General features: G+C 40.5%; 1 protein-coding gene across 1 annotated transcript in view; it reads left to right on the top strand.

Moving 5' to 3' along the window:
• LOC122557741 (GTPase HRas) overlaps nt 1-23,860 on the top strand; it is a 55,339-nt gene that overhangs the window by 21,026 nt on the left and 10,453 nt on the right. The window contains exons 2-3 of the mRNA XM_043705693.1: nt 15,591-15,726; nt 22,345-22,523. Of these exons, the coding sequence (XP_043561628.1) occupies nt 15,616-15,726; nt 22,345-22,523 (290 nt within the window). The 5' untranslated portion in view covers nt 15,591-15,615. The remainder of the gene's footprint in view (nt 1-15,590; nt 15,727-22,344; nt 22,524-23,860) is intronic.

The raw sequence follows: 23,860 nt of genomic DNA, 5'->3' as shown, positions 1-23,860 counted from the left end.
TCCACATCTCTGCTGCTCTTGGGGGGCCTATAGTAAACACTCAACAAGGTGACTGCTCCTTTCCGATTTCTGACTTCAGCCCATACTACCTCCAAAGGCAGATCCCCCTCGAACTGCCTTTCTGCTGCCATTATACCATTTCTAATTAGCAATGCCACACCGCCTCCTTTTTTTACCACCCTCCCTAATCTTACTGAAACATCTGTAACCAGGAACCTCCAACAACCATTCCTGTCCCTCTTCTATCCACGTTTCCGTGATGGCCACAACATCATAGTCCCAAGTACCAATCCACACCTTAAGTTCACCCACCTTATCTCTAATACTCCTTGCAGTGAAGTATACACACTTGAACCCATCTCTGTGTCTGCAAGTATTCCCTGTCAGTGCTACCTTCTCCACAGCCTCCCTACATTCTTGGACATCCTGAAAAACAGCTAACCTACTTGCTGGCCTACAAGTCCGGATCCCATCCCTCTGCCAAATTAGTTTAACCCCCCCTGAAGAGTGCTCGCAAACCTACCTCCCAGGATATTGGTGCCCTTCTGGTTCAAGTGCAACCCGTCCTCGTTGTACAGGTCCCACCTTCCCCAGAATGCAGTCCAATTGTCCAAATAACTGGACAATTATCACTGGAGTTTATTCCCCTTTTTTGTCTTTAGTTATGAGGAGGAAGATTAAATCCACTCTTCTTCCAGACTTCCAATTTTCCTCCTTGTACATAAATGCCAGTCTGAAATGTTGCTTTTCTGTTACTGGAGGGAAGAGATTGCTGGTGCCAGGGAGTTGGAATTTTCTCCTTTGTCTGTTCCAGGCAGAGTGTGGATTGGATCTAATTTACCTGTCTGTTTTATCCCTAATCTTTGATCTTCCAAATCTTTTGTACTTCGAGTTAGACGTTGTCCTTAGTTTTTAGTAAGAGTCATCCACCAACTATAGTTAGTGTTAGCAAATGCTTTCTTCTGATTTTTGATTCTTCCTCCATTTCCTGGAGGTTGTGAGCTTGTCTCTTTAATATCAGCAACTGATCAATGATTGTGTTTTAACTTATAAACTTTAAACAAACATTACTGTTCCTTTCCAGCTGTCTGATTCCTGCAGCTCAACTCACAAGGGCACTGGCTGCAGATCAGTAGACAGCGTGCTGCCAAGGAACGTAATTGATTCTTTCTATGTTGTGTTAGCTAATTGTTTTGCTTTCCAATTGCTGCAAGTGAATCACTTATCAGTGGCAAGCTGTACTTCCTAGCTTAATGCTACTAGTTATTCATACATTACTGTGTAGGTGGGTTAGTAGTAACAGATCTTGCATTTATTTAGCACATTGCAAGTCCTTGATACTTCTCAAAGTACTTCAGTTAGTCACGTTGTTTCTCAGTTTAGTTGTGTGGTCAATACTGTATGTAGGGAATTTGCACACATCATGATCTCTCAAATTATAAGTGGTCAATTAATCTATTTTAGTTATGTTGGCTGAATTGAACATGTTGCCTTGCAGAACAGCAGGAATAACTATCGTGCTCTTCTGTATAGTTCTTTGGAATCTTTTATATCCATCCGAGAAGGCTATAATGACCTTGTTAATGTCTCATCCGAAAGACTGCCTCTGACTTTATGGCACTGCCCTGGTACTGGATTGGATTGAGTCTCGAGTGGGTGTCAAAGCTCTCTCATTCCCTCTTCAGAGAGTCTTACCTACTGAGCCATAGCATACACAAGTAATGTGCATTGCCAGTGTTGATTCCTGATGAAGGGCTTTTGCCCGAAACGTCGATTTTGCTGCTCCTCCGATGCTGCCTGAACTCTTCCAGCACCACTAATCCAAAAAAATTTCTTTTTAAAATGTTTATTTCTATTTAAGTATTAATTCAAGGAAGTGTTGATTTATTGTATACGAGTTTTAAGAAACTGATTTAATTCTCCATTGAATTCTAATTGTGATCCATTTACAACTTTAAATATTGAATTAACACTATTGAAGTTTTTGGGGCACATTCTATGTTGGCTTGATTTATAATCTAAACAACATGTGTTTTCTATTTGAATGTAGTGAATGAGTGTAAAATCAATGCCTTCCTGGTTATCATAGTACCACCCAAGCAAATCTTGCCCCTTTTACATTTGGAATACTCCCAATGCCAGAACTCTGGAGAGAGATAACTGGATGAGTCTGCACACAGATTGATCTGATGAAGTTTGTAATGGCTGAGCAAAGGACATGTAGTGGGGAGATGGCAAATGGAAATGAAGGGTTCAGAGCACATCTGGGAGAAAGTAACAAAACTCTATGCAAACCTGATTGACCTCCCTTCCCATGCTCCTGGGAGCAGAAGGCAAGTTGGGAATGGGGAACTTAATTGTGCGAGAGACCAAGAATCAGGTTCCCAACTGTGGATGGAAGTTCTTAATTAAGCAGATTGAACTACTATTTTTTCCATCTTGGAAATTTCCCATGTTCTGAAAAAAAAGTTAAAATATTTATCTGCTATTTATTACTGTGCTGTTTGTGGAAACTTCTATGTGCAAATTAGTTTCTGTATTTTCTAAACAGACTAAGTTTTAGAAAAAAATGGTTATTAAATCATTTTAAAGTCCAGTGATCATACATTTTTGTATAACATTAAGTCCTTCTGTTTAAACAGGTCAGAAGTTGTATTAAGGAGTTGAGCAGGATGGTGGTGAGGCAGGATTGGGGGTGTCATAAGCATGCGTATGAAAATTGACTGTTTTTGGGGAATGTTCCAAGGAGTAGCCCATTGACGAGAAATTGGAGATAACTCTCTGGTTTCGGCCAAGGATCTCTTTTAACTAAGTGGGAGAGTAGGAAGAGAAGCTACTAGTCCATTCGCTTTGTGCGTTTAGATAAAAATGGAATCTGAGGGGCCAGTCCTACTCACCCAGGCACCATGTAGCTGTATCAGAAGATGATGGGTCACTCAATTGTTAATAGCGGCAGACCGGTTTAAAGGTGAAGACGGTTAGTTTACTGGAATAACTGCTTCACAATAAGCTACCATTAATTTAAACTTCTAACGCTCAGGATGTGCTTTAATTGAATACAAATGCCACGCTTCATCGAGGAAGCATATATAATCATTCAGATGTAGCGGGATTTGCAGAGATCATGTTTCGAGAATGGACAGAGGCTAGTGCTTATTGCAGTCTTTATAGAATTAGACAAAATAAACTAATCGCAAATTGGCAGTGGGTTTCTTCAGTAATCAACTTACCTGAGCACAAGTGAATTCTGATCAGGAAATTAGTTGATTGGAAAGTTGGCAATAAAAAATGCTGATGTTATTTTTGAATGATCAGTGATCCAACAGGTTGCGCCCTGTGATCATACTGAATGATAGTGAATCAATTAATACAACACAGTTTTTCATTCCAGACGGTGTAAGGGAAATTGATTTCTACAGAGCAAAGAGAGCTTTGCTGCACAGAAAGGACACTCATCCTGTCATACTTGTGTCATTCCTAGAATAATCACAAACTAAACCCACTGATCTCTGCTGTTCCCTATATCCCTGTTTCAATGCCAAGATGCCATGCTCTTTCTCCCTGTGGTATTCCTCACCTGCATTTAATCATTCAGTTTTCCTGAGAAATCAAAATACAATGGTCTTAGAAAAATGTGGAGGTCAGTTAAGATATGGCAGCAGCTGAAAATGTGTTGCTGGAAAAGCGCAGCAGGTCAGGCAGCATCAAAGGAGCAGGAGAATCAACGTTTCGGGCATGAGCTCTTCTTCAGGAACACATTCTCTGAACATATTTTCAGCTCTGATCTCCAGCATCTGCAGTCCTCACTTTCTCCTAGAAGATATGGCAGCATGCTATTAAAATAATTTAATAACCAATTTTTTTCTAAAATTTAGTCTGTTTAGGAAATACAGAAACTAATTTGTACATAGAAGTTGTCACAAACAAGACTAATAAAGAGCAAATAAATATTTTAAGATTTTTTTTCCAGGACATGGGAAATTTCCAAGATGGGCAAAATAGTAATTCAATCTGCTTAATTAAGAACTTTCATCCACAGTTGGGAACCTGATTCTTGGTCTCTCGCACAATTAAGTTCCCCATTCCCACCTTGCTTTCTGCTCCCAGGAGCATGGGAAGGGAGGTCCATCAGGTTTGCATAGTTTTGTTTTGTTGTTACTTTCTCCCAGATGAACACTTAAACCTCCATTCCCATTTTGCCATGTCCCCACTGCTCATAACCACATGTCTTTTGCTCTGCCATTATAAACTTCAGCAGATCAATGAGTGGGCAGCCTCACCCAATATCATACAAAATATATGAATGGGCAAGCCAACACCAGCTTCATTTTGATTTAGCGTGGGGGCACTAATTAAGCTAATCCAGTACTGAACTGGGGTTACGATATATAATTGAGCAAAAGCAGTTTGTGGTCTTGTGTATAATGCCTGATGGAGTTTTGGAGCTTCATATGGATGTAAATGTAGTGAATAGCAACAAGGGTACTTGAGAGACAATCTGCGGAATATGTCATTGTTATGTTTAATAGTTCAGTGTTTGAATGTGTCTGTTGATTACTCACTACTGTGTTGAATGAGTCAAGCCTGTGGGGGCACAGCCACGGAGGAACTGAAAACAAAGTAAACTTGAGGCTGCATCCATTTTTAAAGGAACGTAATAAAGGTCCTGCTCTTTTTCTCTTTCTACTGGGCATGTCATCTGTCTCTCTAAGGCATAAAACACAACATCCATTATCCCTAATTATCCATTCATTTAATGCTTTCAAAAGGTTCCATTTTTGACCAAAATTATGAAATGATCTGGTACAGAATGAGGGGCCTTTCAGCTAATCATGCCTGTGCTGACTCTTGGAGCTATCCAATTAGTTCCAATTTCCCTGCTTTTTTGTTTTACCCACTGTCCGACTAATATTTAACTTTATCCAATTCCTGTTTGGAAGTTTTATATAGGAAGAGGATTAGGCCATTCAATCCCTTGAGTCTGTTCTGCTATTCACTCTGATCATGGCTGATCTGTGGCTTGACTTTATATGACCTACCTTTTTGGCCAATCCCTTACACCTTTAAATAAGAATGTATCAATCTCAGATTTAAAACTAACAACTGCAACCACTGCCATTTTGTGGAGAGTTTCAAATCCCTGCTGATGAAGACAAGTATCCCATAAATCGTCTTAAACACCGATCCACCTTTTCTGCTGCCTTCAAGGATCTAGGAACATGCTGACCCAAGGCCTCTGTAGTCTTGACAGATATCTTCACCCTGAGGGATAATGTTTCCATACATCAGTTGTCCTTGTCCTTCTAGCTGGTAAAGTCACAGGTTTGGAAGGTACTGTCAGTGGAGCTTTGGTGAGTTGCTGCAGTGTATTTGCTGGATAGTATACACTGCCACTGTGCAACTTGAGGGAGTGAATATTTCAGACAATGGGTGAAGGGCCAATAAAGCAGCTTTCTTGTATGATGGGATGTAAAACGCTTTAGAGGGGGTGGGATTCTTTTAGGAGAAAGTGAGGTCTGCTGATGCTGGAGATCAGAATAGTGTTTTTTGCTGGAAAAGCACAGGAATTCCTGATGAAGGGGTCTGGCCTGAAACGTCGATTCTCCTGCTCCTCAGATGCTGCCTGACCTGTGCTTTTCCAGCAACACATTCTGGATTTTTTTTTTATACAAGTGTGGTTCCAGAGTTGAAGGATGTTATGAGAATGAATTGGCAAATTAAGATTTTTTATATACAGACCAAAGATTAAGGGGCAAGATTTGTTAAAGGTATGCAAAATCATGAGGTAAGAAGAAATCTCTTATTAACAGAAGATAATGCTTTAAGGTAATTGGCAAAAGTAATTATGGCATGTAGAAACACTCGTTTCTGAAACAAATGGTTAGATTAAAGAATGCACTATCTTCAAGCACTTTTCAAAAGGGAATTCAATTACCTGAAGAGGACTGGGCAGTGGAACTACCCAATTTGCTTTCACAGGGAGGTAGCATGGATAAAACAGGTCAAACAGTAGCCTCCTGTACTGTGACTGAGGTGGTGAAATCTTGTTGTCCTTGACTTGAGGGATGGACAGTGGCTGCCAGGATTTGTATATCATCAAGTGATTGAGCAGAAAAAGATTGGTGGAAGCAGTTCTTAAAATAGCAAGAAGGATGTCAGATTGAAATACTCCCCAAAACCCCTCCCAACGAACATCTGCCAGAAAGTTAAGACTTGAGCAACTATAAGCTTTGTGTTAGAATTTGAGAACAGAACAGTGGCAGTAAATGACCAGAGAAAAGGAAGGGAAATACGTTGATATTTCCATTTTTAACGTGTGTTGATTTCCAGCCTGGAATTGACTGTGCACATGATTGTTGTATTGATATTCAATGCAGAGGATCTTCTTGCTTAATTGTGTTAGCACATGTATTTAAAATCTCTGGGGTCTAACATGCAAAAGAGAGGAAGTTGCTCTTAATTATTCTGAACCATGGTCTGGAGTAACTGTTCAATTCTAGGGTATTGCATCTCAAAGGGGGATGGGCTGGAGAGTTGAAAGCACGGTGATATCAGCACCGTACAGCCTGGTTACATCAGGAAATACTGTATTTTTAAAGGTAGTAGAAATCTGGAACTCTATGCTCTTAAAAGCTGGGATCAGTTTTCAAGACACTAATTTGACAGGGTTATGTTGTATAAGGGTGTGTTGAGAATTGTGGATCCATGGCAGGTAGATTAGGATCTGATATAGATGATCCAACTGTTTGGCAGAACAAGCTAGAATTGGCAAATGACCTTTTGCCTGCTCCTTTGTTCTGTTGAATTGCAGTTATATGAATATGTTCAAGGCTGGTCTGCATACATTACATTATCAACATTCACTTCTTTGCTCTTTGTGGTTAGAATTTGTGACCCAGTTACTCACTGGGAAATTTTCTGTTCACTATTAATAGGACCCGATTCATCTGAACATTTGATATCAGCTTTCTCACCTTTTGTACGTCTGTGTTCTCTCTTCATAAGCAATACCTAACTCTGGGACCACCTGCATTTGTCTGCCTAGCCCTTTGTGCTCGCCAGGCAGCTGATGAGCCTACTCCAGTACACTTTCTATCCAGCACAGGCCATGTAATCTACTGCAAGATACAAAATAAACCCTGGGCCAGATTTGGGGAGTCTGGGGATAGAGAAATTACTAGTAAAAATTTACTTTTTCTGCAAACAAAACAATTTCTTGCAGATTGGTTGGCCAAATCAGATCAAAGTAGAATGTTCACCTAAGTATGGGCTAGGCCTTGCCTATGACCACTGGGTCCTAGATTCAGCATCACCTGGGGAGAGAAATCTCTAGGGAAATTTAACCTAATTTTCTACTTGTTCAATACATTTCCTCTTTCTGAATGCTCTTTAAAATATTTTGACCAAATAGGAGGTCAAAATCTTATCCAAATTCTGCAAAACATCTACGCTCAGAGGCAACTACCAAGCTAAACTTATAAGAGTCATAGAGCTGTGCAGCACAGAAACAGACACTTCCATCCAATTCATCTATGCCAATCAGATATTGTAAATTAATCTAGTGCCATTTGCAAGCATTTGGCCCATATCCCTTGTAAACCTTTGCTATTCATGCACCCATCCTGAATCCTTTTAAATGTTATAATTTTACCAGCCTCCTCCACTTCCTCTGGCAGCCCGTTCCATACACACACCATCTTCTGTATGAAAACGTTACGTGTCCAGTCCCTTTTTAAATCTTGCCCCTCTCACTTTAAGCATATGCCCTGTAGTTTTGGACTCCCATATCCTGGAAAAATCCTTTAGCTATTCACCCTATCCATGCCCCTCACAATTTTATAAACCTTCTATAACTTTGCCCGATAGCCTTTTACACTCTAGAGAAAATAGCCGCAGCTTATTCAACCTCTCCCACCCTCCAACCCTGGCAACATCCTTGTAAATCTTCACTGAATCATTTGAAGTTTAACAACATCTTCTGTTGCAGGGAGACCAGAACTGAATGCAGTATTCCAGAAGTGGCCTAACTAAGGTCTTGTATAGCTGCAACATAAGCTCCCAATGGTTATTTAATACTGAGCCAATAATGGCTGCATTTATGTTGCATCTTTTTGACCCATTTTTCCAAATACCTTGCAAATAATGCGAAGAAATGGGCCTGGGAAACAAGGGTCGTATTGGGACAGCTGACCAGGTTTTGAAGGAGCATCTTTTAAGGATGAAAAGGAGGAAGTGCACTTCCCACAATTCCACACTTCTGGTCCTCGACAACAGAAGGTGCAGCTGTAAATGGCAATGACTTTCAGCTCAGCACTTCAAGGTGGGTAATAGACTGTCACATGACAGAACTAGCTGGAGAACACCTTTTGATGTCAAAATCTGGGAAGAGTGCAAAGGCTGCATCAGCACAAGGTTGTGCCACCTTTGCCTTTTTAGACCTGTGAGGCTTGAAGTCTTAAGACTCCCCAGTTGATTCCAAACTTCAAATCCACCTGTAAAGAAATTGGATTACCTGATACCAAAGCCATGAATGTCTAACCTCCTGACATGCTAAACATTAATCTATTTAAATGAATCCTATAGTACTCCTGCTTCGGTCTCTTGCTATTTGAACACATCTATTATACAATTCAATAATAGAAAAACTCCTTCACAAAATACACGCACACTACACATGTGCACACTTTTTTTTCCCAACAGCAAGACAAATTCTTATACTGTGGATTCTATTTGTTTGGTTAATCCTTGTTGAGGTTCAGGAGGAAAAATTGATTTTAACCTTTCCATTCTGTGAAGATCTAACTTGTTTGTTTTTAAAATGAGAATGTCATTTTGGACGTTGCTTTCAAACTGACAGTCATAATCCAGTATTCACAAGAATCATTTGAGTCCCCACAGCATGGAAACCGACCATTTGGCCCATCAAGTCCACTCCGATCCTCCAAAGAGCATCCCACCCAGACTTATCCCCGTACCCTGTCATTTTAACCTGCATTTCCCACGGCCAATCTACCTAACCTGCACATCCTCACGTCAGCAATGCCCCCACTCCCCCAGTTCTATGGGCAAACTCCACACACACAGTCGCTGAAGGGTGGAATCGATCCTGGGTCCCTGGTGCTGTGAGGCAGCAGTGTTAATCAATGAGTTACCATGCTGCCAACATACGATGAAAAGAAGGCACATAATTTCAGCTAAGTCCCCAGCTATAATGTTTGCTGGCTTGAATTTACAATCCCTAGAGGAAGGTGCCAGAAGTAGGTTCATTCAGAGAAATCATTCAGAACAGAAGGGGGGTGGTTGTTAATCAGTCTCCAAACAGTCATGGCTGGATATAGGTGCTGAGTTTCCTAGGAATTAGCAAAAAGAAAGCTTAAGAATCAGACAGCTATGGATGTATTGGAGAAGAAGTAATCCTACTTTAGGGAACCAATGTTGGGGAATAAGTGAATTGAGTTAGCAAAGTGTTTTACAAGTGGTGCTTTCAGTCATTATTTTCTTCAGTTAATGGACAGCAGTTTGCAGAGGAAACATGATTTGCAGCCTTTCATACTGAATAGGAAGCCTTACCATGAAGATAGGGGTAATTCTTTATCGTGGTTTGATTGTCTTTCAGGGTATTGCTGAGATAAAGGTTTAGATCTTCCTGATATTTATTAGTAGATCAACCATATAGTTTCACGTTGCTTTCTTTTTCATCTTTTGAATCAAATCTTCTGATTTAAAAGTGCACTGGCAGCCTCTTGTGAATGTGTTCAATGATTGACCACCATGGTAAACAGAAAAATAGAACTTAGGGTCTAAAAAGCCAGGTTTCACTCCAGGATCGGACTTGCCTAATATTGTCATTATCTACAATTATTGTGCATAATCATCTTCAACTGTATCTTTCTTGAGTATTACAGTTAGTGATTGACACACTGTTTAGATTTTGTGTGTATGCATAACTTTTGTTTATGAAAGTCCATTGGTAAGTTTAGTTTAGCCAATTGAGAATGGGGGAGGAGGTAATGTTGTGGAGCTAAAGAAAAAAAACACTTCACAGAAGTAGCCCTGGTTGTCTATGGTGAAGGAAGGGAATTGTGGGACTGGTTTATTTCACCTCTGCTGTGTCTAATATTTATGAGCAGTTGAAATAGTGAAGGTTTATCTAGGAATGCACCAAAGCATCAAGAATCTTCTGAATATTTTCCTCAATGAAGTTGTGTTGAAGGAAGAATGCAAGCTTTAACGCTTAGTTTGTATTGATGATGGTCTGACTCTTTGGAGCAAAAGATACCAGTCAATCTTATGGCAGGACTAACCCTTTGGAAAAGCAATACAATTTAATCTTGCTCCCCTGCATTATAAACCAATATGGTTACCTGAATATTTATCCAATTAGTTTTTGAATGTTATATTGAAACTGTGTCCACCACTTGGCAACTCATTTCACAACATCTCAACTCAAGGCAAAAAGTCTCCTTGCCTCCGTTTGATTCTTTGGCCTTTCACTTCAAATGTGTCTCCTCTGGTTACTGAATTTCAGTTAATATGGTTTTGCTTCATGTTTTCAAGAAAACAACCGTGATGATATATTTGTTTAGTAATGATTTTCACACTAATATCTTTGCCACAGACATCCTGTTCAGTGGACTGTCTGCTTCAAACTTTTTTCCTTATGCTTCCGCTCCAATACACAGTCCTGGGTTGCCTGGCCTTCCTCTGGTTCCTGCCTCTGCCCTTGTCCTCCACCCCACCTAGATCCTCCAGTTCTCTTCCTCTGTTCTTTTCTATAAGGTTTCTGGTGCCCATTCCCTCCTAACGCCCATTCTTAACTTACATTGAAGTCCCAGGCACCACCTAGTGGCAGCTATTGGTCTGTGAAGTTCTGGACTTCAGCTCTAACCGCACAGTCCAATTTCTTTCAATAGATGGAGCATGATCAACTAATATTGCTTCAGATAAGGAATGTATTATGTCATAGACTCGTAGATATGTACAGCATGGAAACAGACCCTTCGGTCCAGTTGTCCATGCCAGCCAGAAATCCTAAGTGAATCTAGTCCCATTTGCCAGCATTTGGCCTATTCAGATGCCTTTTAAATGTTGTAATTGCACCAGCCTCCTGCACTTGCTCAGGCAGCTCATTCCATGCATGTAGCACTCTGTGTGAAAACAGAATCCTTTTAATTTTTTCCCCTCTCACCTTTAAACCTGTTGGCAATCTAGTTTTGGTCTCCCCCACCCTGAGGAAAAGATCTTGTCTATTCGCCCCATCCGTGATTTTATAAACCTCTACAAGGTCCCCCCTCAGCCTCTGCTCCAGGGCAAATAGCCCCAGCCTATTCAGTCTCTCCTTGTAGCTCAAACTCTCCAACCCCAGCAGCATCCTTAAATCATTTCTGAAGCCTTTCAAGTTTCACAACATTCTTTCTATAGCAGAGCGACCAGAATTGCTCGCGGTATTCTAAAAGTGGCCTAACCAATGTCCTGTACAACTGTAAAATGACCTCCCAACTCCTATAGTCCATGCAGTGACCAATAAAAGAGAGCATACCATACACTGCCTTAACTATTCTATCTACCTGTGACTCTACTTTCAAGGAGCTATGAACCTGCATTCCAATGTCGCTTTGTTCAGCAACGCTCTTTAGGACCTTACCATTAAGTGTATAAGTCCTGCACTGATTTGCTTTTCCAAAATGCACCGCCTCTCATTTATCTAATTTAAACTCCATCTGCCACTCCTTAGCCCATTGGCCCATCTGATCAAGATACTGTTGTACTCAGGTAGCCTTCTTCAATGTCCACTACACCTCCAGATTTTGGTGCCACCTGCAAACTTTGTATTTGAAATATGTAGTTATCATACTGTGTATTTTGTTTACAAATGTAAACATTTAGGAATATAAACCATTCAATTTAATGTTTTCACGTTTTTTTGCTGGGAAGTTCTAAAGTATCGAACTATATTGTTTCTTTTTGTATTTTATTTATGTATATTTTTCAACTAGGAGTACACAAAACTGCATCCACAGTGGTGTAATATTTCAAACTGTATTTGTTTTTCTCTGAGCAAGAAATGTCCCAAGAAATCTAACTAGTTTAAATGTCGATTTCTTTGGGAACCTATGACTGACTTAAAGTTGCACAACCACAACTTTTAAGTGAGGATTTGTGACAGTTGGCAGATGTTGAATTAGATGAAAGTAATCCCTAAAGGACATATTATTCTCCCGGGGGGGGACACAGAAGTAATGTAGTCAAGCTCGAGGTTGCAATTTGTGCAAAAGATTTTCTGCGGTCAAATGAATGAATAAAAGCTGAGAGATAATACTGGAGGAGAAAAACAAGAAAGCGTTCTCTTGTGTGCAGCAAGATAAGAGGAAGCTATTGCATCCTTGTTTCTCACCTTGAATGTTTGTTTAATTGAAGTCACTGAACATTCTACCCCCCCCCAACCCAACCCAAAACCAACCCACCCAAAACTAATAATTTATCTACATGAATTCAGTGCACTGAATTCACCAGCAGATGTAACTTGATTTTGGAAGAAACTGTAGCCATCATTAATGGGAATAGTTATAGTGTAGCAAGCTGTGAAACCATCTTTAACAATGCATCCACTTTTACTGGGACTTTGCCCATGAACACTTCACAAAAATAAGCAATTGTTTTTCATTCGGATCTTGTCATTGGGATTGACTGGATGCAAAAGGTCTGTCAGACTCGTTTCCATTTCCATTCAGATTGCAGCTCAAACCATGCCACACAATTGTCCTTTTAATGGTTGCACAGTGGGTTACACTCTCCTTCATGTCAGTGATTTGTGGAATTCGGTTTCATTCTGTTCAGCGTGGTACTGAGGCAATGCTGCACTGTTGGAGGTGCTGGTTTTCAGGCCCATTCGATCGCTCAGGTAGATGTAAAATAGCCCAAGGTACTATTTCAAACAAGGACTATACAGTTATTCCTGGTTACCTGAGAATCTTTCTCATTATTCAGACTATCTGACCATTTTGTCATCTTTTTAAGCAACCCGCTGCGTGTATGTTGTGGCTGTACAGGACATTGGTGAGGCCAGTTTTAGAATACAGGGTGACCCCTGTATCTGCGGAATTGTTTTCCATGGTTTCAATTACCTGCGATTTACCTTGGCCTGAATGTATTATAGGGAACTTTCCAGAACCAGGGGTTGGGGGCTGAAAGGAAGGTAAATTTCCCATTTAAATGAATGTGTCTGCTCCTGTCCACGGCAGGTCTTGGAACATATCCCCTCCCCCCCAGGTACGAGAGGACTCCTGTGCTACTTTTCAATTCTGGTTTCCCTGCTATAGGAAGGATGTTAAACTTGAGAGAGTAAAAAAAAAATTATAAGGATGTTACTGGGGTTGGAGGGTTTGAGCAATAGGGAGAGGCTGAATAGACTGGGGCTATTTTCACTGGAATGTTGGAGGCTGAAAGGTGGCCTTAGAAGTTTATAAAATCATGAGGGACATAGGGTGAATAGCCAAAGTCTGTCTTCCCAGGGTAGGGGAGTCCAAAGCCAGAGGACATGAGTTTAAGATTAAAGGAGAAAGATTTACAAGGGACCTGAGGGGCAGATGGTGCGTGTATGAAACAAGCTGCCAGAGGTGGTGAAGGCAGGTACAATTACAACATTTTAAAAGGCATCTAGATGGGTACGTGAATAGGAAGGGTTTAAAGGAATATGGGCCAAATGCTAGCAAATGGAACTAGATCAGTTTGTTAGTTAGTCCAAAGGATTAGTTTCTGTGTTGTATAACTTTATGCTGCATTTCTTTCATTACAGCCCTATCTACACTTTGAAATTATTTCATTATCTGTAAATCCCTTTGGGGTGCCCTGTGATTTATGGGTAATGCTTTAAAATGCAAGTCTTTTTTAAAATTCTGTTCATGTATAATGGTTTCCCTCTTGGTAGCTAGACATTTCAGCAGTTGCTAACTTTCTGAAAATGTAAACATCAACCTTGATTTAGAATCTATCATGATTCCTCTCAAGTGGCAGATGTTTGGAGTTTTGCCATCTGGCTGTGTATTTTATGATCGAACTGTTTGGGGAGGGGAGGAGGGGGGTGGGCGGATGGGACTATATATTCCTGAGGCAACAAGAATATAAACTAAACCGGTTGAATGTTTTATTCACTGAGTGGCATTTCTGGCTTGAGGGCAATTATTACAAATCTTTAATGCACCTGCGAATGGTTGGTAGAAATTTTCTGGGGCATTTCAGATGACGGCCAAGTAGCAACTATGTGTGTTTGGAGTTGCATATAACCCAAATTGGGCAGGAATGACAGGTTCCTGGCCTGATAGGACAATGAGGCAGTTGTGTTTTTACAACAATTTTATTACAATTCGGGAGCTCCCCAGGTCGGAACCTGTGACTTAAAGGAGAAAATTGACTAACTGCTTCCAGTAAAGCAAAAACAGTTAAGAGGAGATTTAATATTAGGGAGGATTTGATGTCAGTAATGAGGGATCATCAATTTTAAATTGCTGAGAGAAATGTGGAGGAACAATTTTACAAGGAGCAGGGGATGTTAAGAATAGTGAGTCTGAGATCATTCCATTAACACAGAAAAATAAACATACTTTTAATAGAAACAAAATAGGACTTAAGACAGCTCATTAAGCTACAGTGGGATTAATCTTTGATTTTGTCTCAGAGCTGGTAGATACATAACTGGTCAAATGACCACCCTTTTTTTGCTGTAACGCATTTACGTGAGTCTTGGCTGTGTTTCTTCATGACATTCCTGTCTTTGTTTCTCTCTTTATGAATAGAAAACCATCTCCTCTAATAAAGAAAGCTGTTATGTTAACAGGGACTTTAATTTGCAACGTATGTTAACTGCCCTCTGACCTCCTGAGCTCACTGAGCAGCAGCCTGGTCAGATTTAAAAACTAAATATCCTGAAGGTGTTCTATTATCCAGACTGATTTCAAGCATTTCTTGCAATCAGACTACTGGACTGTCAATTTCCCGAGCAGTTGTATGTATTTGTTTAGCTGCTATCTTTGTTTTCCGCACACAGCCTTGATCTGGAATGCCAACAAGTAATGGAAAATGGTTGAAAATAGAAACAGCATTGCAGGAGCGCTGCAGCACGTGATAAATCTGTCAGGGCCTTATCTGTATCGTGTACTGTTGCTATAATTTGCAGTAATTTCAACTCAACAGCATTGAATTTAAACTAGCAAATACACCTCTCTGCACTTTGAATTTAAGTTATGCTTTGCACAAAACAGGAAAACTCTTTGCACTAACCTGAAATCAATGTAAACGAAACTGCTGTGATCACTAAGGGTGTTGTGATATCGTCAGTGAGCTTCCTTCCTCCAACAGTTGTCTGATCTCACCCAGGAGAGCTCGCTGTGTGAACTGCAAACCTTTTGCAATTTGATATGAAAACATAGTTTTAAAAATTAACCACTGATCTGGTGTTTACAGTGAATGAGTTTAAAACAGCATCTCCACGCTGGATATTTTTAAAAAACAGTGTTCTGTACTGTCTTGAGTTATGTTTGAAAGACTGCAGGTTGGTTTAGGTCAGTGATCATCGTGTGTGCTTCTCATTGCAGGTGACTGGTTGAGGTGAAGCTGAAGATGACAGAGTATAAGTTGGTGGTGGTTGGGGCTGGTGGCGTTGGGAAGAGTGCTTTAACCATTCAACTCATCCAGAATCACTTTGTGGATGAATACGATCCTACGATAGAGGTACGCTATGTCTGCATGCAAACCAATATCCGTACTCCTAATAGGGCTGCTTTCCCTCAGTCCATGTGTTCAACCAATACCCTCTCTGGCTTCCCGAGTGGAAGTAAAAGTTCCTATACAGTGCTAGTTTGAAGAGGAGCAGGGGCTTTCTCCTAGTTGTCCGGGCCAATGTTTACCCCTCTGTGTCACCTTTTTTTAAAATTATCTAATCATTGTGACAATGATGCTGTGGGATCCTACTGTACTTACTACTGCAATGTAGGAAATGAAGCAGCCAATTGCACAAGAGAAACACAAAAATAATTGGTTGTCAAGTCTTTTTTTTACTTCATTCTTTCATGGAATGGGGTACTGCTGCCAAGACCAATATTTGTTGCCCAACCTTAATTGCTCTTGAATTTGAGTGATTTGCTAGCCCATTTTAGAGGGCAGTTGACAATGAACTATGTTGTTGTTCCTCTGGAGTCACGTAGAGGCTGGACCAATAAGGACAGCAGATTCTTTCCCATCAGGACATTGTAATGAAGGCCACTGGTTCACTAGAGACTAATACAGATTTGATTTGTAGTTTTATTATTCCATCAGTTCCTGTCGTGGGATTGGAATCTGTTATCCAGAGTATTATGCTTGGTTTCAGATTGCTAGCCCAGAACTCATTGTCCAACTACCTGTTGTGAAAGGCGCTATATTCATTCAAATCTGTCTTTATCTTTAGATAATGTTACATTGAAACATAGAAATTACAATATAAGAGATGAAGATCAACACTTATTGGTTTTCCCTGCAATTAGGGGGTATGTTTCCATATCCCCCTCTTCTTTCCATTTTCAACCAGTCTAACTATTAAATCTTGACATGGTCTCTGTTTCAAGCCTGAACTGCATTCCACAGCCTCTCAACTCTGCATCTGTATTTCCCCTCAATCACTGGAATTGTATCTCTCTGCTCTGTCCCACTTCTCCATAGTGGCTTGATGAATGAGTTTCAAACACTGCCCTGACTCTGGCTCATTTCTCCATGTTTCTGGTCAACCTTTATCGCCAGCCTGGCAGCACCCACTTTACTCCTCCTGTCCTGTGAAGCAGTGATGAGACCTACAGTGTGAGGCTTGGGCGGACTCATTATCCTGAGTTAAACTGCAAGGTTAACAGTGAAGAATGGCAGAAAAATCTTAACTGTCTCCACTTTGTAAAAGTGAATATGGTAGGAGTGGGAAACTTGAACTGCAAACAAGGGTATTAATGAATATGAGGCAAGTGTAGGGAAATGAAACTGAAGGACAAATAAGCCACGATTGAACAGACTGGCAGAGTTGGTTGATGAGTTGAATAGATGCCTCCTGATCTCATGTAATTCAATATGTTTTTAGGGAATAATGCAGTCGTTTTAGACCACCTTACCCCAAACCTATCTCAATCCTGAAGGAGGTTGAGTCCCAAAAAAGGCTGGTTACAAGTCTTAGTTTTTTTTTTAGAAGCTGTTAAGCCCTGTAGCCCTCACGTCTCTGTGCTTCCCATGTCCTCCTGTCCACAATGGGCGGACCAAGGGAGCTGGGTGAGGTGAAAGAAACGTCAAACAATCTATTAAAGCTCTAATCATGCACTCAACTGGATGGAAAAAGCAAAAGGCTTTAATTCCTGAAACCCATTGAAAACTCTTAAATCTGAGTTCAATCTCTTTCTTTGTAAACCAAAACAAACTTTCTTATCCACCAAAGATAACTAATTATTCGATAGCTTCTTTCAACTGTCAATAAAACTGAACATCCAATTGCCTGGTCAGATTTGTAACTTCCATAACGTCCATAATGACACAATAGGCCTTGGGAAGTGTAAACAAAGAAACCTATCAAAGCTGCATAAACAGATGGTAAATAGCTTGCTGACACCAGATGACCTGTTAATCGTGGATGTACTTTACCAAGTTTAAAGAGCAGAAGATTGAGTAAAAACCTTTGGATAATGACATTTGAAGCATGATAAAATCTGTTCTAAGTGTTTGACTACACTGTCCATTCCTGACTCTGCACTGTGGATTATGGTCTTCTGACCAGCCGAAATGGAGTTTGTATGGACTCCCAGCAGAGTTCATATAGTCCTGCTGAGTTTAGATTTACTGCCAATTTAAATCAGGCCCCACTCCCTTTCCTTTGCTGGCAAAAATTGTAGATGAGTTCATATCCAGGTCTTGTCCACCATTTTTAAAGACTCCGTGAAATTCCAGCCCAATGTCCCCAATTACTTCGATTGTATCCCAACCTATTTACTTTACAACAGAAATCTCTGAATATTTCAATGAAAATTAATGGTCTACCATCCTTCAGAATCCTCTTCATTAATTGACTGTTCATCCAATCCACCCCAGATTTGGTTTTGAGCTTTATTCCTTAACAAATAACTATTTAAAATTTTCCCAAGATTTGTAGAGTAGTAAAAAGAGGGATTTCTATGAAAGCTCATTGAAGTATTTGTCTCTCACTGGTATAAACATTACAAATTTGAGTTTCTGCAATTTCATTTTGATCTTTTGATAATTTTGATCTTTATTGATAAAGGGTGAAGTAATGGTTTATGAGAATGGGTTTGGTTTGATTGTTGGAAGAACAATGATTTATATTTATGTAGTATCGTTTAACATTAATGAGGTATCTTAGAATGGTTTATTATCAAACACATTTTGTTGCTGAATCACCCTTCCAAAAAGGAAGGAAAACTGGCATTTAATGTAGCCTCTTTCGCAACCACTGACCATCCCAAAGTGCTTCAAAGTGCACTCTCACACTCGCTCTGACAGCCAGGTGGTTTTCACTAGGCAACTGACCACAGTAATTCACTTATTCCAGGATAGTCAGTAAGGACTATGTTGACTACAAAAAAATATAGATTCTATGACCATCCAAAGCTTCTGGGGGGAGACCAGGGTAAGTGAGAATGGAGAATCAAAGCTGAACCTCTTGCTGGAGTCAGCCAGCATGGTCATTAGCCACACGCGTGCGCATATACACTCAGTCATTCTTTTGGGGGATTTTAAAGGTGCAGATATTGTAATGGTCATGGCTGTTGTTTGCTGTTTGATGATCTCATTTTGTGTTGGGCTTGGAAGTGGAGAGGATGGAAAATGTTTTAGGCAGTGGAAGCTTGTCACCAAGATCACATTCCAGAGCGTGTGTAGACACTAATAAACAGTAGTGTGACTTGATTTTAAAATAGGTGACTTATTGACTGTGTTACTAATGAAAGGGTAACCTCTTGAATAAAGAAGCACTGAGTTCAATCAGTTTCTCCCCCAAGGAGCCACTTTGCGTTTACTTTTTCCTGTGCACTTGCTGTTTTCTATCATCATATTGAACGGAGTCCAAAATGGAGCAGGCTTTCCAATTGGCTTTTGAACTTCTGCCCCAGCTGTCCCACTTCGGTCCTGTAGCTATGTTAGAATTGACAAGATTTGTGTGTGTGTGGGTGTGGTGTGTGTGTTAGTTAGTTATTTGGATCACGTCTAGCACAACTTTTTCACGTACTAAGAAATAGACACTCTCTAATTTTTAGTCTCATTCAAGCTCTTCAAACCTACTTTACAGTAATGTGATTTATTTCTGAAGTGTAGCTATTGTAGTAATATAGGGAACAGGGCAGGCAGTTTGCACAACACCGAATCCCATACATAGCAATTTAATAACATCCAGAGTTGATTTTACTGATGCTAGTTGCAGAACAAATATTGTGCCCTAGGAAGCCAACGATAACCTCTTTGGAGTAAAGCTATGGGATCTTTCCCACCCACTGGAAGAGGTCCTCTGTTTAGCGTCACACCTGAAAGATGGCACTTCTGACAATGGAGTGCTGCCTCTTAGACACTGTTTCGAGTGTCAGCCTGGATTGTGTGTTCGATTCTAGAATGAAGCTTGAAGCCACAACTTGCTGGTCTGAACAAGTGTCAGAGGCGATAGTACCTGCTGGCTGAAATCTCGACTTTTGTCACAGCAGTGTATAAAACACCTAGAAGGTTCGTGCATATATTGTTGCAGTTACTCCGGTATTCAGTTATCTCCCCCTACCCCACACATGTATGAGAACTAATTCTTCACATTTTAATATTGGCAAATAATTTGATACAGTTTATTAGTTTTGGCCTCTTTGTGGAATGGACTTGAGGATGACATGGCATTATGGTGAAGTATATGGTGTATGTGATCTCACTTTATCATTGGACTTCAAGACTTGTGCCTGAGAATCGAGCATCCCAACAAGTAATCTTCCCTTCTGATGAAATAAAGGGTACAATTTGAATATCTCACCAGTTTATCCTGGAGTTTTCCAAATTCAGGTGCTTCTGGCTAAAGTTATAGGAAAATTTGAGTTTCCCAATTTGGGAGGTAGTGTGTTGGATTTCTGGCGAGATTAAATAGTAAGACACAACTAAGATCCCCACAAACTGACATGCCTGCTGGTGACTAGAACATAGAACATTACAGCGCAGTAAAAGTCCTTCAGCCCTTGATGTTGTGCCACCCTGTGGAACCAATCTGAAGCCCATCAATCCTACACTATTCCATTCTCATCCATATTCCTATCCAATGACCATTTAAATGCCCGTAAAATTGGTGAGTCCACAACTGTTGCAGGCAGTGCATTCCACGCCCCTACTACTGAGTAAAGAAACTACCTCTGACATCTGTCCTACATCTATCACCCTTCAATTTGAAGCTATGCCTCCTCTTGCTAGCCATCACCATCCTAGAAAAAAGGCATTCACTGTCCACCCAATCTAACCCTCTGATTATCTTGTATGTCTCAATTAAGTCACCTCTCAATCTTCTCTCTAACAAACAGTCTCAAGTCCTTCAACCTTTCCTTGTAAGACCTTCCCTCCATATCAGGCAACATCCTAGTAAATCTCCTCTGAACCTTTTCCAAAGTTTCCACATCCTTCCTATAATGCAGTGACCAGAACTGCACACAATACTCCAAATGCGGCCACACTAGAGTTTTGTTACAGCTGCAGCATGACCTCATGTTGCCAAAACTCAAACCCTCTACTAATAAAAGCTAACACACTGTATGCCTTTTTAACAGCCCTATCAACCTGGGTGGCAACTTTGAAGGATCTATTTGCGTGGACACAGATCTCTGCTCATCTACCCTACCAAGAATCTTACCATTCGCCTAGCACACTGCATTCCTGTTACTCTTTCCAAAGTGAATCACCTCACACCTTTCTGCATTAAGCTCCATTTGCCACCTCTCAGCCCAGCTCTGCAGCTTATCTACATCCCTCTGTAACCTACAACATCCTTCAGCAATATCACTGTACTGACCTTAGTGTCGTCTGCAAATTTACTGACCCATTCTTCTTCACCCTCATCTAGTTCGTTTATAAAAATGACAACTGCAGTGGGCCCAAAACAGATACTTATGGTACCCCACTAGTAACTGAACTCCAGGATGAACATTTCCCATCAACTACCACCCTCGTCTTCTTTCAGTTAGCCACTTTCTGATCCGAACCACTGAATCGCCCTCAATCCCATGCCTCCATATTTTGTGCAATAACCTATCATGGGGAACCTTATCAAACACCTTGCTGAAATCCATATACACCACATCCACATCAACATCATTAACATCATTACCGTTATCCACCTGTTTGGTTACCTTCTTCTCAAAGAACTCAGTAAGGTTTGTGAGGTGCAACCTACCCTTCCCAAAAGTGTTGACTATCCCTAATCAACTTATTCCTCTCTATAAGAAAATAGAATTTTTCATATAACCTTTTCCAACACATTACCCACAACTGAAGTAAGTCTCGCTGGTCTATAATTTCAACGGTTGTCTCTCCTCCCCTTCTTGAACAAGGGAATAACATTTGCTATACTCCAGTCTTCTGGTACTATTCCTGTAGACAATGGCAACATACAGATCAAACCCAAAGGCTGGCAATCTCCTCCCTATGATTCTATTTGGGATACTAACCCTGTTACAGACTGTTTCCAACCGTAACTATTGTATGAATGAAGCTTAATCCAGACGTGATATTTCGAAGGACTGTTAAATGTTGGGGATGAATCTGTCTCTTCTATATTCAGCCAGTCTGACTGACAGTAAGGGGTGCACTGGATCTCTGAGAAGCTGCCCGAGGTGATTCTCCTGACTGGTCTGAAACTCTCTTTCCCAGTTTTAGAACTCTGAAACTGATTCAATTGATCTTGACAGCCATTTCACTATACTGTTTATTAGGTTGTTTTTAGCAACTTGTATTTTGTAAAACATTGAACATGATGCCGCTCTTTTCCAAAGAGAGTGTCTATGGTGAAAGTATAGAATCACACGCATTGCAACGAGCCTGCTGGTTACCAAGGCAACGTGTCCTCAAAGCTATATTTATACATAAAAATTCAAACTGTTAGTGACGGATTTTCTTTCCTCTTCTCCCCCTGCCGATAGTGAACTACTATATATTTTTTCCCTTTGTATGTTTTACTTTCCTGTATTTTAAGTAAATTAACTAACTAATTACAACCAAATATTCTCTGGATTCATGACTATGGCTACAGAGCAGTCCAAAATGGGTGCCCAGGTCACCCACGCTTGACTTAATTTTATTTTGCTCTTCTAATCACAGGATTCCTATAGAAAACAGGTAGTCATTGATGGGGAGACCTGTTTGTTGGATATTCTGGACACAGCAGGTCAAGAGGAGTACAGTGCCATGAGAGACCAATACATGAGGACAGGAGAAGGCTTCCTGTGTGTCTTTGCAATCAACAACACCAAATCATTTGAAGACATTCATCAGTACAGGTTAGTGTTGCTGTGGAATATTTTTATTTAAGGCACTTTTTTCAGACACTCATTGCTCTCCTTGAAGCTGAATTTGAAATTCTGTCTTGCTATATTCATTCTTGTCTAGAAGATCACTTATTTTGGGGTCATTAACCAAACCTGTCTCTCTTCCATCCTTCCTGTTTCCGGATTGGTTACAAATGTATTGTTCCTAGAAACCGTTCCAGATTCCCTTGATGAACTACCATCTAAGATACCTCTGCCAAATCGATTTAATCAAATTTGATGAAGATTAAAATCCCCCATGATTCTGGGGGTGATTTTCTGTACTGGCAACTAATTATTAATTTGTTCTTTATACTGTCACCGCCAAAAATGACTTTTGTCTTCTACCATTTTGTATCTGTACCCAAACCAATTCAACATCTTAATTTTGTTATGATCCCAGATCCTGCCATCAAATTTACATGGTGATCTTGACCAGGATTACAAAATTTTAATTGCAATTTGGTTAGGGACTAGTAACCTTTAAAATAAAGTAGACAAAAGGTAAGTTCCAGGGGAGTTGAGAAGAGAAAAATACCCCAAACAGCAATAAAGTTTATGAATTAGAACAGTAATACAATTTAACCCCATCTCTCTTGAATAGAATCTACTATAATATAAAATATTATTTATAACATTCAGAATTAACATTGTAAACATAGGTAATATACAGTGAATATATCACAGCACATACCGAGTATCAAGGTACATCTCATTTCCAATGGGGTGGGGAGAGGCACTTTTATTTCATTCACTCTCAGGCTGTGGGCATTACTGGCTAGCCCTGCATCCTGAGTTGCTCTTGAAGGTGTTGCTGAATTGAGCGTTGAACAGTTGCAGACGATTTTGTCTAAGTGCTGTTGGGAAGGTAGTTGCAAGAGTTTGATCCAGCAAACTGAAGGAATGTTGGTTACATTTCAAAGTCAGGATGGTGAGTGGCTGGGGGGGGGGGGAAGAGAGGTGAGCGAATTTACATCTGAGGAGCAGGAAAATCCCTTCATCAGGAATAGAGGCAGGAATCTTCCAGGCGTCGGGTGGTGAGGGAGCAGCAGTAGAGGAGGCCCAGGACCTGCATGTCCTCAGCAGAGTGGGGGCGGTGGGGGGGGGGGGGTTTGAAATGTTGGGCCACGGGGTGGTGGGGTTGATTGGTGCGAGTGTCCCGGAGATGTTCCCTGAAGTGCTTTGCGAGGAGGCGAGATGACTCCCCAATGTAGAGGTGACCGCATTGGGAGCAACGGTTACAATAAATGACATGGGTAGATGTGCAGTTGAAACTTTGGATGTGGAAGGCTCCTTTGGGGCCTTGGATG

Source organism: Chiloscyllium plagiosum, chromosome 16, assembly GCF_004010195.1.
Source record: "Chiloscyllium plagiosum isolate BGI_BamShark_2017 chromosome 16, ASM401019v2, whole genome shotgun sequence".
Taxonomy (NCBI): domain Eukaryota; kingdom Metazoa; phylum Chordata; class Chondrichthyes; order Orectolobiformes; family Hemiscylliidae; genus Chiloscyllium; species Chiloscyllium plagiosum.
Note: the sequence above shows the minus strand (reverse complement) of the source record. Positions and strands in the feature narration are given on the sequence as shown.